Here is a 15,048-nt window from a genome sequence, read left to right on the forward strand (position 1 = left end):
CAAAATAGTCAAGGAAAACGAGTACATACAATGAAACTATTTCAGAATGTGCTGAGTACTATAAAGGAAATATGTCAAGGTTATGTGTGTGGAAATAGCGATTAGAAGTCAATTACATTCCAGCAAAAAATTTTTTTTAAAAGAAATAGTATGTGTCTTTAGATAGAAGAGCCAAAGCTTCTGAGGTGGTGTTCCAATTGAGTTCAGAGAAGTCAGTCCTATCAAGAAACCAAGAAAGGCACTGCAGACAAAGAGACATTAAGTATAAAGGTGCTAAGGCATCATAAGGAATGGTATGCTCTAAAGAACATGAATGCAGGTACAGCTGAAGTTCCTGAATAAAATGGATAGTAAACTAACTAGATAGTGATAAGTGATGAGTTTACAGAACAGGCAGGAGCCTGGTCATAGATGGCAAGGGTTTATATACATTAGGGGGCTTTGAAGAGTTGAGTAGCCTGATTAAGGACTTGGATCATCCTGCTGCTATGGCAAAAAGGATAACTGGTAGACTATGTGAAAGCAAAGAGACTAGTTAGGTATTTGTTATGCAGTACAGGATAGAGATGGTGGTTTGAATTGGGTGGTGAGAGTCGACAAACATGATGAAAATTAAGATTTGCTCCTATGTTATTGGATATAGCGTATGTGAGGGCAGAGAAGAGGGAATCAAAATGAAGTTTAGCTTTTTGGGCCTCAATAAATGAGGTGACAGTATTATTTAATGAGAATTGATGGGAGTCCCCATCATGGCTCAGCGGAAGCACACCTGACTAGCATCCATGAGGATGCAGTTTTGATCCCTGGCCTTGCTCAGTGGGTTAAGGATCTGGCATTGCTGTGAGCTGTGGTATAGGTTGCAGATGAAGCTTGGATCCTGCGTTGCTGTGGCATAGGCCAGCAGCTCCAGCTCTGATTCAACCCCTAGCTTGGGAACCACTCTATGTCACAGGTGTGACCCTAAAAAGAAAAAAAAAAAAAAAAGATTGAGTGAAGTGCAGGACTTTAGAGAACATACTCACGGAAATCAAGATCTCCATTTGGCCTCACTAGTTTTATGATACTAGTTAAACAGCTGAATATAGGAAATAAAAAGCTCAGGAAGACTGGATCTGGAAATTTGACTTCAAAACCATGTACTTGGTATTTTAAGTCTCATGAGTGCATGAGGTCTTTGAGGGAGCAACCATGAAAAGAGGAAACAAGAGGAGAGTGCTTTGGGAAACTCTGAAATGTGGTCGATGAGGAAAAAAAAAAAAAAGAGACTAAGAAGGAAAGGCAGTGAAGTAGGGGGAAAATGACATCAGATGGTATCATACAACATATAAAAACAGAGTTAGCAGTTGTGCAGTACATGCTTGCATTTGGCAACACAAAATATGGTATGCCTCACATAAGCCAATATATGGTGGAGGGCTGGGGTCTAAGTAGGAGGAAAGAAAATGGAAATTATTAGTGGAGATAGTTCTGAGAAGCTCTGCCATGAAGAGAGCTGAGAAATGGAGTAGGCAGCTAATGAGAGAAATGGGATACAGGTCAAACTCTTGAGATTCTAAGACACTAATGAGAATGACTCAGTAATGGCAACTCAGACAAGGAATTAACTACAGGAGTGAAGATCCTAAAGATGCAAAAGGTAACAGAACTCAGAGCAGGAAGAAGGGTTTGCATTTTAGAGAAGCAGGAACATATCCTGTACACAGAAACAAAAAGTAGGAACATGAAGCTCTGGAGGAAATATAGGTACTGGTGATGGTAAAACTCAGGGTGTGACCATCCAAGGTACTGGCAGGGGGTTCAAGGAAGAAGTAGTATCCTTTTCCTTCTCCCCCTACTGCCTCTGATGTGCCATAATAGCAACTTTCCCAACAGGTGGGGAGAGACCAAAGGAATGGGGAACCATCTCTTCCTCACAGTAATACCAGCTACCCAATAGTGATGTTAGTATTTCTAAGTACAATATGCCATCCCTCTAATTTAATCCTTCATGCTAGCAACATAACTCATAGTTGAGAAAGAAAAACCTCTTAATATTAAGAAGTTCTTTAAAACTAACTCTGCACATTTTCCACTAGCCTATTTCCTGATCATTTCTTTTCATAACTAACACTACTCAGTAGAATTATAGATTTTGACAAGTATATCTGACCTTTGTGCCTGGTATTGAACTCATAGGATTAAAAATGGTAATGCATGTAAAGCACTGTATTAGTGTCTAGCTTGGGTGAAACACTTAACTAGTAAGTATTATTATAAAACATTTAATAGGTACTTCTAAAATAACTAGGGGGTAAAGCCAACCATTCACAAGCATTCCTCATCATATTCAGATAAAAGCCCAATTTTATGAAATATTTTAAGTGAAAACCTAAAGAATGAACATCATCCTGAAGTTAAGCCAATAGGAAAATGTTTCTAAGAAGAAAATATGACAAGTCTAAGCCCAAAGAGAATATGACTTATTTAAGAAGCTTAAAGACATAATCTGGGTAGAGTACGGAGTATTTGGGAAAATAAAGGAGCAAAGCAGGTAAGAGATACAGTGAGAGAAATCAACTAAAAAATATTGTGAGGGGGCCCCGTATAGTAACATAAAGCCCCTGAAGCAAAGTAACTATCATATTTGCATTTCACAAAGAATACAAATTCCATATTGGAAAGGGACTTGAGGGATTAAAAAATGGAGCTAGAGACCGGTTCAAAAGCTGTTGTAATAGCTGAATCACGGTAGCAATGCTAAGTAAACATTGGCTGAACAATTTTAAGCACTTTAATACATACTGTGTATCTTTAGAAATCTACTTTTGTCGGTTCAGATACATTATTTCATGTTCAATTTTTAACCAAGTAGAAACAAAAATCCCCTGATAATCATACCAGTACTCCTCTTCAGGGACCTTATCCAAAGGTGGATTCAGGCAGTAAATATGATAGGCCATGTTACATTCATCACATAAAACTTGCATGTTGGGTTCATGTTTTCCACCACATACATGACAGGAACAAGTACGACATTTCTTATTTGAGTCTCCACCACAAACGTTACATTCAGGGTCATTTTTCCCTATTAAGAACAAAGTTATAGCAAACTCAGTTTTAAAATCACTTTTATGTCTATGAATCTTATAAAGAAAAATACATAAAAGAGCATACAGCTTTTTTTAAAGAAAACCATAGGAATATCCTAGTGTAGTACCTTAAAATTTCCCAAACATGAATCAAAATGCCTAGGGATAACACAGTGAACTCACTGGGACACCATGAGATATACTAAAATTTCAAGTGCAATATAACACTCAAACAAAGTTTTTAGAACATAACTACTTAATAAATGAAACTGCTAGATACCATCTATTCTGTAGGTCCAAATCTTTCATTGACTGGACTGAAGTAGAAGGGGTAGGGCTAGTAGGAGTTAGCAAATCCAGTTTGGCTCCCATATAAGCTATATACCCAACACACTATATTAGTAATAGAAGTGGCATTTTTGTTTGTTTTGTTTTCTTTTTTGGCTGCCATGTATCATATGCAGTTCCCAGGCCAAGAAGCCTATCCAAGCTTCAGTTGAGACCTATGCTGCAATTGTGGTAATGCTGGATCCTTAACATACTGCAATGGGCCAGGGACTGAAACTGCATCTCTGCAGCTACCTGAGCCAAGGCAGTTAGATTCTTAACCCACTGTGCTACAGTGGCATCTCCAGAAGTATCATTTCTAACTCAGTTGGGTTTTTTTTTTTTTTTGTCTTTTTGCCATTTCTTGGGCCGCTCTCGTGGCATATGGAGGTTCCCAGGCTAGGGGTGGAATCGGAGCTATAGCCACCGGCCTATGCCAGAGCCACAGCAGCGCAGGATCCGAGCTGCGTCTGTGACCTACACCACAGCTCACGGGCCACGCCGGATCGTTAACCCACTGAGCAAGGCCAGGGATCGAACCTGCAACCTCATGGTTCCTAGTCGGATTCGTTAACCACTGTGCCATGACGGGAACTCCGTTTTTTCTTTTTTTTTTTTTTAAATCTTACTTGTTATTTGGTTCAGAACTCTGGCAATTAAGAGGTTCCATTTACACACTCCTTCCCACCCTCAGCCTTCCTCATCCAAATCCAAACACCTTTTGCCAAAATATTCACTTAAAATATATATATATGCACATACCAATATATGAAAATTAATAGTATATACATACAAAAAACTTACAGTAATGCTCACTAATACCAACAATTAAATTTAAATGTCAAAAGAGCAACAGTTGGATCGATTTATGAAAAATAAGGTAAATTTGTAGGATATAATACAGAGGTAGTCAAATATATTGAATTCATAAAGGAAATTGCAGAATAGACTTCTGAAACAAAATTAATTTTATAAATTCACAAAGATGAATTATATACATACAGAAAAATGTTTAGAATGACATGCTGTTAGAATGACTATCTCTTGGGAGTTCTGTAATTTATGTAGTTTTATACTCTGATTTTGTGCATGTGAGGAAACTTACCACCTAAGAGCTAGATAAGCAAGAAGGGAAATGGGGAACAGTACTTTACAAGTGAGAGGGAGGGAAGAAAAAGGCTGCTGACGTCAGTACTAACTTTCTGACTGATTACTCTGCCTATTCCTGCTAATGAATCAGTTACTTTTTTTTTTGGTCTTTTTTTTTTTTTTTTTTGCTATTTCTAGGGCCACTCCTGCGGCATATGCAGGTTCCCAGGCTAGGGGTCTAATTGGAGCTGTAGCCACCGGCCTACGCCAGAGCCACAGCAACGCAGGATCCGAGCCGCGTCTGCAACCTACACCACAGCTCACGGCAACGCCAGATTGTTAACCCGTTGAGCAAGGGCAGGGATCGAACCCGCAACCTCATGGTTCCTAGTCGGATTCGTTAACCACTGCGCCACGACGGGAACTCCCAGTTACTATTTTGTTTTACTATTTGTAACATAGCTGTGACAACATATAAGAAATGAAATATCATAGACCTAAAATACCAAAGCCATGTTTAGATTTTTGGTTTGGTGAGTAATCTAATCAATGGCAGTCTGGCTGTGGCTCTGAAATGGTTTCTTTACACACAAAGTTCAAAATTGTAACTCTAACATGATTAGTTATTAGGCAGAGGAGAACAACGAATATATGCGCAGATATACTGAGTGGGAAAGAACAGAAAAACGCTGTTTTATCCAGAGCAAGTCACATTAAATGACTTTACTCATCCAGTTACCTTTATTCCTAGGATCTAACCATGGTAATAGTCACACACAGGAGGCCTGAAGGTTCTTAAGTCTAGATGAATTAGCATTGCGGACTCAAAAAATGAGTATGGCCTAGAGCAATAACATGGAAGTCTCGATCTGTTCAAGGTCTTATTCTAATTTTTAACAAGTGTGGTCAAGAAGACATTGGGCAGGACTCTTTAGTCTTGAGTATTTCTTTTCTGAAATATACTAGACACTGACATGCAGCATAAAGAGATGAATTGCTCTCCACCAAAAAACTCAGAATTCAAAGAGTCTGAAACACTCATTTATTTGGAAAGATAGCAATTGCATCATGAATGAAAAGACCTGGAACCTAGTCCTACCTCTGTTACCAACTACCTGTATGATATTAATCAGTAAAATATAACAAAGAGATACGGCTGCATTCTAAAAGTCTAACAGTTATATAAATGTCATTTATTACCTCCCAGAAATTCAGAGCTCAACCAGCATTATTCTTCTTAGGCCCTAATAGAGTAATTAAAAATTAATCTTAAATGGCCACAACACCAAAGTGCGTTTTTTATTTTGATAGTTTCTAAAATAAAGCAAACAGCAAGAAAATGGCAATAAAATGTCAAAAATGAGAAATTATTTCCTTGAAAAAAAATTTTATCATTTGAGAAAAATTAACTAAACCGAAATAGCTTAGATCAAAATGGTGGTCTTAAAAAGTTGTATAATTCCTCAATAGTTATTCCCTGGCAGTTAAAATGTCAATCATGAACAATACACGCAGTCTCAGCTCATAAGAAAAACCCATACTTAAAAACTTTCCATCTGCCAATGAAAGAGGATGGGCTCCAGGTTTCTCGATCTTGAAGATTTCATTTACAAATCTTATCTGGCAGTCATTTAATTTTCCTTCAGAAGCCCTGTTTAAAAAAGGAAGAAAGGTTAACCTTTGCCAGCAAAATCTAAATGATATGCACAATTAAAAGTCAGTTTGGAAACACACTGAACACTATTTACAAATGGGAATTATGGCTATGCTCATCACTGAGTTATTGTTTCCAGCAGTAGGAAATATCTAGTTTTTAATATGTGAGGTCTAATTTTAGTTTTAATATTAGGGAAAAAAATGTTAAGACTTCGATTATCTGATGACAAGGTAGCTATCCTGTAAATTTAAATTAAAGACTAGGTAAAATGATGCTACCAATTAAAGACAAACATATGTCTAATAAATAAGCTTCTGGGGTAAATAGATGACCTCTTATCACAAAGAAGTCTTTCAAATACTAAGCCATAGTTTTCACAGACACATTAATAGCTGACTGCACATACTGCTTCAAAATCCTTCAAAATCTCTTGCTATGACTGTCCTTTTAATCTGTCTTTTAAACTTTTGCTTGGTATTTTTGGAGATGTGTTATTTGGTATATACACATTAAGGATCTTTACATCTTCTTAACGCATTTTGTATCCAAAGTGTACCTTTAGTTTTTCTGGTTAGCATTTGCTTTGTGACTTAAAATTCTTCCACTTTTTAACTTTTTATGTCAAAAACAAATGCAGGAAACTGCATAGATAAACGTAATCACTAACAATGACAGGAGATAAGACTGCCAACTACCTCAGCACTTGTGCTCCCTCCAGTCACAACCTCTTCATCCCTCCCAAGTTTTATTTAATTTTCTTCCATCTTGTCACCTATAAGCCTTTAGCGTATGATACAGTTCTGTTTCAAAACTAAATCCCCCCCCCAGTCTTCTTCCTCACAGTTTAAGAATCCCCATCATTTGTTCTATAGTTTCCCAGAGTATTAATTTTGATATTTGCATTCCCACAGTGTACTTTAAGTAGTTTTTTCTGTCCTTTGTATTTCCAGTAAATTAGCAGTTGGATCTGGAGTAAAGGTCAAAAACCTTGGTTTGCTGCCTGTTTCTGTAAATAAAGTTTTACTGGAACATGGCTATGCCTATTTGTTTTTGTATTCTTCATGGCTGGTTTAGTGCTACAGTAGCAGAGTTGAGTTGTGACAGAGACCATCTGGTGGCCATTTACTATCTGGCTCTTGATAGAAGAAAACCACTCTTACTCTAAATGTTTCATCAAATATAGGTTCGTTTTTTGGGGGTAAAACCATCTATAGGTCTATTTTCATCAGTAAGGACCTAGATATTCAGTTGTCTTTTTCTATGATGACAATAGCCATATGATGATCACTGCCTAGATTAATTCACTGGGAATTGGAAAAAGTTGATACTCCAGTTCTATCACTCCCTTTTCACTTTTTTTCTGGAATAATTCTATAAAGAGAAACCTGACCCCAACAATTATTTGTTGACTCAGTGTTTTAGCTCATTTAATAAATGTAGATTAAGTACTTTTGTATCAAAAGATACTGTTCTGGAAATCCCATTGTGGCTCAGCGATTAAAGAACCCAATCTAGTCTTGTGAGGAGGCAGGTTTCATCCCTGGCCTGCTCAGTGGGGTAAGTAAGGATCCAGCATTGCCACAAGGCGCAGCGTAGGCCAGCAGCTGCAACTCCAATTGGGCCCCTAGCCTGGGAACTTCCTGATGCTACAGGTGTGGCCCTTAAAAACAAAAAACAATAAAAGACACCAAACAAGAAGGTTCTCTAACATCCCATGATCCCATGTAGGTGAAGAGTTTCAGTTTCTCTATTACTTGGAGTTCACATATTAGAGTTCATTTGAGTTCATTCAGTCTACTCTAGTTATTTTCCTTATTGATGTTCAAACTGTCTCATCTTTGGCCAATGGGATCTTCCAGTAGAGTCTCAAAATTTTCATACAAGAGTTTAACAGTCTTTGTGGGCTTCCTATTATCTGCAATACAAGATGTTCTTAGTTCATCTTGTACATTTTCTGCCCCCAGCCTAGAGTCCTACCCCCAAGAAAGCCTGTTTTCTTTTAGGTGGAAATAGTCACTTAAAGACCCCAATTTAGGCACTAGAAAAGCTTACTGAAACCAGATTGATCATTATTCCAGGCTTTTCCAAAGAAAAAGAGCTACAAAATTTAGGCATACTGTTAAAACATGTACAAGATACCTCATTGAGTTCATACACTTTCTGTACAAATTTACAACCAACAAGTTTTCTTTCCAAAAGCAATTTATATATGTTTTCCCCTGATCCAATCAAAAAATCCTATTCTCAAAGAAACCAGGGATACCTAAATTAGAATGCTATAAATACTTCTTTGCTTTATCCCACATTACACATAAGACATTTTCACCGGTTGTCATTATTACTGAAAATATTTTAAAATTTCTTCGTAGTAAGATACTGCAGAAATATATCTAGAGTCATAAAACCATTACATACTATACTTTCTCCTTTAAGTACCTCCTTGACTCCTAGTTCTAAATGCAGAAATATTTTCAATGTGTATCACCACTCTTTATGTCAAATTTCCTTCAGTCATCTTAATGGTATGAAGTTAGTTCTCTACAAGATTACCCAGGAAGGGTGCATGAGAACAATACCTCCCCTAGTTCTTTCAAGTTAATGACAGTTTGTCTCCAGCCTTAATACTGAAGGATGGTTTTGCTAGGCTTAAAATTCTTGGCTTACCTTTTTTTTCCCTTTTTTTTTTCTTGCTTTTTGAGGGCTGCACCCGTGGCACATGGAGGTTCCCAGGCTAGGGTCTAATTGGAGCTAGAGCTGCTGGCCTATGCCACAGCCATGCCAGATCCAAGCTGTGTCTGTGACCTACACCATAGCTCATGGCAACGCCAGATCTTTAACCTGCTGAGAGAGGCCAGCGAACCCACAATCTCCTGGTTCCTAGTCAGATTTGTTTCTTCTGCACCATGATGGGAACTCCTTGGCTCACCTTTTCTTGACTCATGCATGTACTTCTGAGATGTTTTCCTTGGAAGGGTGTAATCCTGGTTCTGTACATACTTTTTTCTTTTTCTTTTAATTTTGTATGATTTGACATTAATACTTTTTTTTTGCTTGTTTTTATGATTTTCTTAAATCTTTATAGGGTATAATGTTGCTTAGGTTTACTAGATCATGGCCATAGAGTTCCAAAAAACTCACCTTTTAAGTTATTTTTGGAGAGGCATTCACAACTATGGCAGCTAATACACATAAATCAATGAAATTAGAACACGCCCTTAGGCCATGCACAAAAATAAATTCTAAATGGCTTAAAGACTTCAACATAAAACAAGCTACCATAAAACTGCTAGAAGAGAACATTCTCTGACATCAACTGTACACATCTTTCCTTAGGTCAGTCTCCTCAGGCAACAGAAATGAAAATAAACCAATGGGACCTAATCAAACTTACAAGCTTTTGCATAGCAAAGGAAACCATTAAAAAACCCAAAAAGACAGCCTATGGAATGGGAGAAAAGTACTTTCAAACAATGCAACTGACAAGGGCTTTATCTCCCAAAAACTCAAACAACTCAACTGCAAAAAAAACCAACAACCCAACAGAAAAATGGGCAGAAGACCTGAACAGACATTTCCCCAAACAAGACATACAGATGGCCAAAAGGTACCTGAAAAAATGCTTTATATTACTAACTATTACAGAAATGCAAATCAGATCTACAATGAGGTACCACCTCATACCAGTCAGAATGGCCATCATTAGTAAGTCTACAAATAAATGCTGGAGGGTGTATAGAAAAGGGAACCCTCCTACACTGTTGGTGGAATTTAAATTGGTACAACCACTATAGAAACAAGAGTATGAAGGTTCCTCAGAAAACTAAGTATAGAATTACTATATGATCCAGCCATCCCACTCTTGGGCATATATCCAAATAAAACTTTAATTAAGGGAGTTCCCGTGGTGGAGCAGCAGAAATGAATCTGACTACAAACCATGAGGCTGCAGGTTCGATCCCTAGCCTTGCTTAGTGGGTTAAGGATCCAGTGTTGCCATGAGCTGTGATGTAGGTTGCAGATGCAGCTTGGATCTGGCGTTGCTGTGGCTGTGGCGTAGGCCTGCAGCTGTAGCTCTGATTAGACCCCTAGCCTGGGAACCTCCATATGCTGCAGGTGCAGCCCTAAAATGACAAAAGACAAAACAAAACAAACAAAAAACAAAAACCCCCAAAACCCCAAAAAACTTTAATTGAAAAAGCTGTGTGCACCCCTCCGTTCACTGTGACACTATTCACAATAGCAAAGACATGAAAACAACCTAAATGTCTACCCACAAATGAATGGATACAGAAAATGTGGTACATATATATACAATGGAATACTACTCAGCCATAAAAAGAAACAAAATAATGCCATTTGCAATAAAAAGCAAAATAATGCCATTTGCAGCAACATGGATGAACTAGACAGTCTCATACTAAGCAAAGTCAGTCAGAAAAAGACAAATACTCTATCACATCACTTTTTTTTTTTTTTTTTTTTTGCTATTTCTTTGGGCCCCTCCCGCGGCATATGGAGGTTCCCTGGCTAGGGGTCGAATCGGAGCTGTAGCCACCGGCCCACGCCAGAGCCACAGCAATGCGGGATCCGAGCCGCGTCTGCAACCTACACCACAGCTCACGGCAACGCCAGATCTTTAACCCACTGAGCAAGGGCAGGGACCGAACCCACAACCGCATGGTACCTAGTCGGTTTCGTTAACCACTGCGCCATGACGGGAACTCCTATCATATCACTTTTATCTGGAATCTAATACATGGTGCAAATGAACCTACCTACAGAAAAGAAACAAATTCAGGGACATGGAGAACAGACTTGTGCTTGCCAAGGGGGAGGGAGAGGGAGCAGGATGGACTGGGAGTTTGGGGTTAGTGGATGCAAACTATAATATTTTGAGTGGATAAGCAATGAGATCCTGTTGTATAGGCCAGGGAACTGTATCTAATCACTTGTGATGAAACATGATGGACAATAATGTGAGAAAAACAATGTATGTATAACTGGGTAACTGTGCTATACAGCAGAAATTGGCAAAACACTATAAATCAACTATACTTAAGAAATTAAAAAGAAAAACTATGGCAGCTAAGATCTAGTATGACAGAAAGCACATCAGTAGTAGTCTGAGTAGAGTAAGTCTGAATAAGAGTGCTACAAAATCAGATAGCTTAAGCTTAAACTTAAATCACTTTTCCACTCATTTATCATTTTTATTTATTTATTTGGCTTTTCTAGGGCCGCACCCGTGGCACATGGAAGTTCCCAGGCTAGGGGTCGAATCAGAGCTGTAGCTGCCAAGCCCATGCCAGAGCCACAGCAACGGGGGATTCAAGCCATGTCTGCAACCCACACCACAGCTCATGGCAACGCCGGATCGTTAACCCACTGAGCAAGGGCAGGGACCGAACCCGCAACCTCATGGTTCCCAGTCGGGTTCATTAACCACTGAGCCATGATGGGAACTCCTCATTTATCATTTTAGTTCAAGGCTTACCAACATTCATTTCTTCTGCACAAAACCGATAAAGCCACAGATCACAAACATGTAAATAGTCAATTCATTCCTTTGGGAAACACTATACTACACTGAAATGTAATTTACCAACAACTGTAAAATGCATTTTTTTATGTACTACCAAAAAAGAAACTGTCCTGCAGTGAGTCAAGAGGAAACCTCAAATAAAGATGGAATACCAAAGGGAAGGCAACAACTATACAATGTGTTATTTTATGAAACTCCAAGAAAGAAAAAAGCTCAAGATGAGGTGTCTACAAAAAGGACCCTTAAATAAAGCTAGAATGACAAGGAACTCTGCTCATGTTACAGATAAATGAGAAATAAACCACCTTGCAGACACGTTAAAAAAAAAAATGCCTGTTTCACTATTATTGCTGGGTATAAGGAAAAAAGTACCTCCTGAGAGTTGAACCACAAGGTATGAAACATGCAGGGTTGCAGATATCAATTCATACTACCTGTGTGGTCTAGAAAAGCTCAAGCAGAAAATCTAACTCCACATTAGATGACACTCCAAGGTGACTACAAGAAGCAAACTCAAATCCCTGAAAGAATTCAGCTTTAGTCAGTCCAATAGCAATTTTAAGATACATCCTTAATTTCAGAAATATTAACGTATGGAGAACTGTTATTTTAAATTCTATGAAATAATATATTTTGATTATTTAGTATTGTTGAATATCTAACTTGAACTACTGCTTAGAACAGGGCCTCACACACAGCAGCAAACAAAAAGTCGAAACATTAACATCCCAGTGGTAATGGGAACATAATAGGCCCTCAAGATGTCCATGTCCTAGGTCTAGGAACCTGTGAATACTTTACCTTACATGGCAAAAATGACTTAGACATAATTAAAATTAATACCTTGAAATAGGATTAACCAGATAGTCTCAATGTAATCACATTTGACTTTGAAAAGTAGAAAAGGGAAGAAAGAGCCTGCGGGAGATGTGGCCACAAACATATAGTAAAAAAAAAAAAATGCAACTTGAGGAGTTCCCACTGGGGTGCAAGGGGATTGGTGGTCTCTCTGCAGCACCAGGATGTACGTTCGATCTCTGGCCTGGTACAGTTGGTTGAAGGATCTGGCATTGGCACAGCTGCAGTGTAGGTTGGCAACTGCGGCTCATGCCTGACTCCCTAATGCCACAGGGCAGTCAAAAATGGAGAGAGAAAACAATATAAAAAGCAAATTTGGCAGCTTTAATAACTGAGGAAGTAGGCCAAGGGTCTTGAAAATTTCATTTAAACCTTAAACTTTTGTTTTGAATTTTCTTCAAAGCTCAAATAGAAGATGACAAGCTAAAAACAGAATTTGATAACCAGAATTAGGCAACAAGTTTAAGCATATTCACTCTTTGGTACTCACAAATTAAAAACAGAAACAAGCAGAAGTTCCCTTGTGGCACAGGTTAGGGATCTAGCCTCGCCATAGCTGTGGTGCAGACTGCAACGGTGGTGTGGGTTCCATTCTTGGTTCAAGATTTCCACATGCCACGGGTGCAGCCAAAATTTAAAAACTGATCATTAATCCTCTGAGTCAGAGAAATTCTCAATTATTTTCAATCTACAAGAACACTTCATGGTTCAACCTAATAAAATCATACTGAAGACCTAAATAAATGGCAAGAAATCACATTGATGGATTAGACTTAATGCAGTACCTATCAAATTCCCTGCTTTGTCATATTATGAAAGTATAGGACTGATGTAAGAACACACATACAAAAAGGACACACAAGAGACCATTAATACAGGATAGAGAGCAGATGGATGCTTCAAATATAATGATACTTGACGAGGTGATACTGAAGATCAATGAGGGGAAAAATGGCCCTTTCAATAAATGTTGTTAGGAAAAGTGATTATTTTCATGTCTCAATTACCTCACACTGTACAATAAACCTACTTCAAGAGGATTTAGGACCTAATCAAAGAAAAATCATTAAGCTTTTGTAAGGTAATAACGGAAATTATCTTTATGCTCTCTGGGTATGGAAAAGTTTCTTTCCCTTCCTCCACCCAACTCCTTATTTGAGATATAACTGACAACACTGCATACATTTAAGGTGCCCAACATAATGATTTATGTGTATCTTGACAAATTATCAGCACAGAATGTTTAATATCCATCACCTAACAGTTACAATTTTTCTTATGATGAGAACTTTTTAAAAAAAATTTCTTTCTTTTTTCCCACTGTACAGCAAGGGGATCAAGTTATCCTTACATGCATGCATTTTTCCCCCCACCCTTTGTTCTGTTGCAACATAAGTATCTAGACATAGATCTCAATGCTACTCGGCAGGATCTCCTTGTAAATCTATTCTAAGTTGTGTCTGATAACCCCAAGCTCCCGATCCCTCCCACTCCCTCCCTCTCCCATTGGGCAGCCACAAGTCTATTTTCCAACTCCATGATTTTCTTTTCTGTGGAGATGTTCATTTGTGCTGGATATTAGATTCCAGTTATAAGTGATATCATATGGTATTTGTCTTTGTCTTTCTGGCTCATTTCACTCAGTATGAGATTCTCTAGCTCCATCCATGTTGCTGCAAATGGCATTATGTCATTCTTTTTTATGGCTGAGTAGTATTCCATTGTGTATATATACCACATCTTCCTAATCCAATCATCTGTTCATGGACTTTTAAGATCTACCCTCCATTATACAACTACAGATGTGATAAATTTAAAAAAAGAACAAAAAATAAATTTAAAAAAATAGTATATGGTCAAAAAATAAATAAAAGTTAAAAAAAGAAGAAAAAAAAAGATATATAGACTTTCATTAGAATCATTAAGACAATGCTCCAAAATTTTATGGTAAGCCTGCCAGGATAGCAAAAAAAAAAAAAAAAAAAAAAACAACAACAAAAAAAAACAAAGAATAGCAGTTCCTTTTCCCCTTAACATATTTTTTTTTTGTCTTTTTTGTTGTTGTTGTTGTTGTTGTTATTGTTGTTGCTATTTCTTGGGCCGCTCCCGCGGCATATGGAGGTTCCCAGGCTAGGGGTTGAATTGGAGCTGTAGCCACCGGCCTACGCCAGAGCCACAGCAATGCGGGATCCGAGCCGCGTCTGCAACCTACACCACAGCTCACGGCAATGCCGGATCGTTAACCCACTGAGCAAGGGCAGGGACCGAACCCGCAACCTCATGGTTCCTAGTCGGATTCGTTAACCACTGCGCCACGACGGGATCTCCCCCTTAACATATTTTATATTCAAGTGAAAACTAGTTGAATATAAGACAAGAACAAAAGTTGAATATAGGTGGTAAGATGCCACAGACTCAATGAACTACAGGTGTTTAGCAACATTTTTCTTCCCATTTTGTTTCCATTATATTTTAACTTACATCATCAGGAGCATACTTATCTATAA

General features: G+C 38.1%; 1 protein-coding gene across 1 annotated transcript in view; it reads right to left on the minus strand.

The window, feature by feature from the left end:
- The window catches only part of UHRF2 (ubiquitin like with PHD and ring finger domains 2), a 103,929-nt gene that overhangs the window by 21,726 nt on the left and 67,155 nt on the right, over positions 1-15,048 (minus strand). Inside the window, exons 5-6 of the mRNA XM_047767663.1 lie at positions 6,026-6,135; positions 2,878-3,064 (exon numbers count right to left, since the gene is read on the minus strand). Of these exons, the coding sequence (XP_047623619.1) occupies positions 2,878-3,064; positions 6,026-6,135 (297 nt within the window). The remainder of the gene's footprint in view (positions 1-2,877; positions 3,065-6,025; positions 6,136-15,048) is intronic.

The sequence above is a fragment of the Phacochoerus africanus genome, chromosome 2 (genome assembly GCF_016906955.1).
Source record: "Phacochoerus africanus isolate WHEZ1 chromosome 2, ROS_Pafr_v1, whole genome shotgun sequence".
In the NCBI taxonomy this organism is placed as follows: Eukaryota; Metazoa; Chordata; class Mammalia; order Artiodactyla; family Suidae; genus Phacochoerus; species Phacochoerus africanus.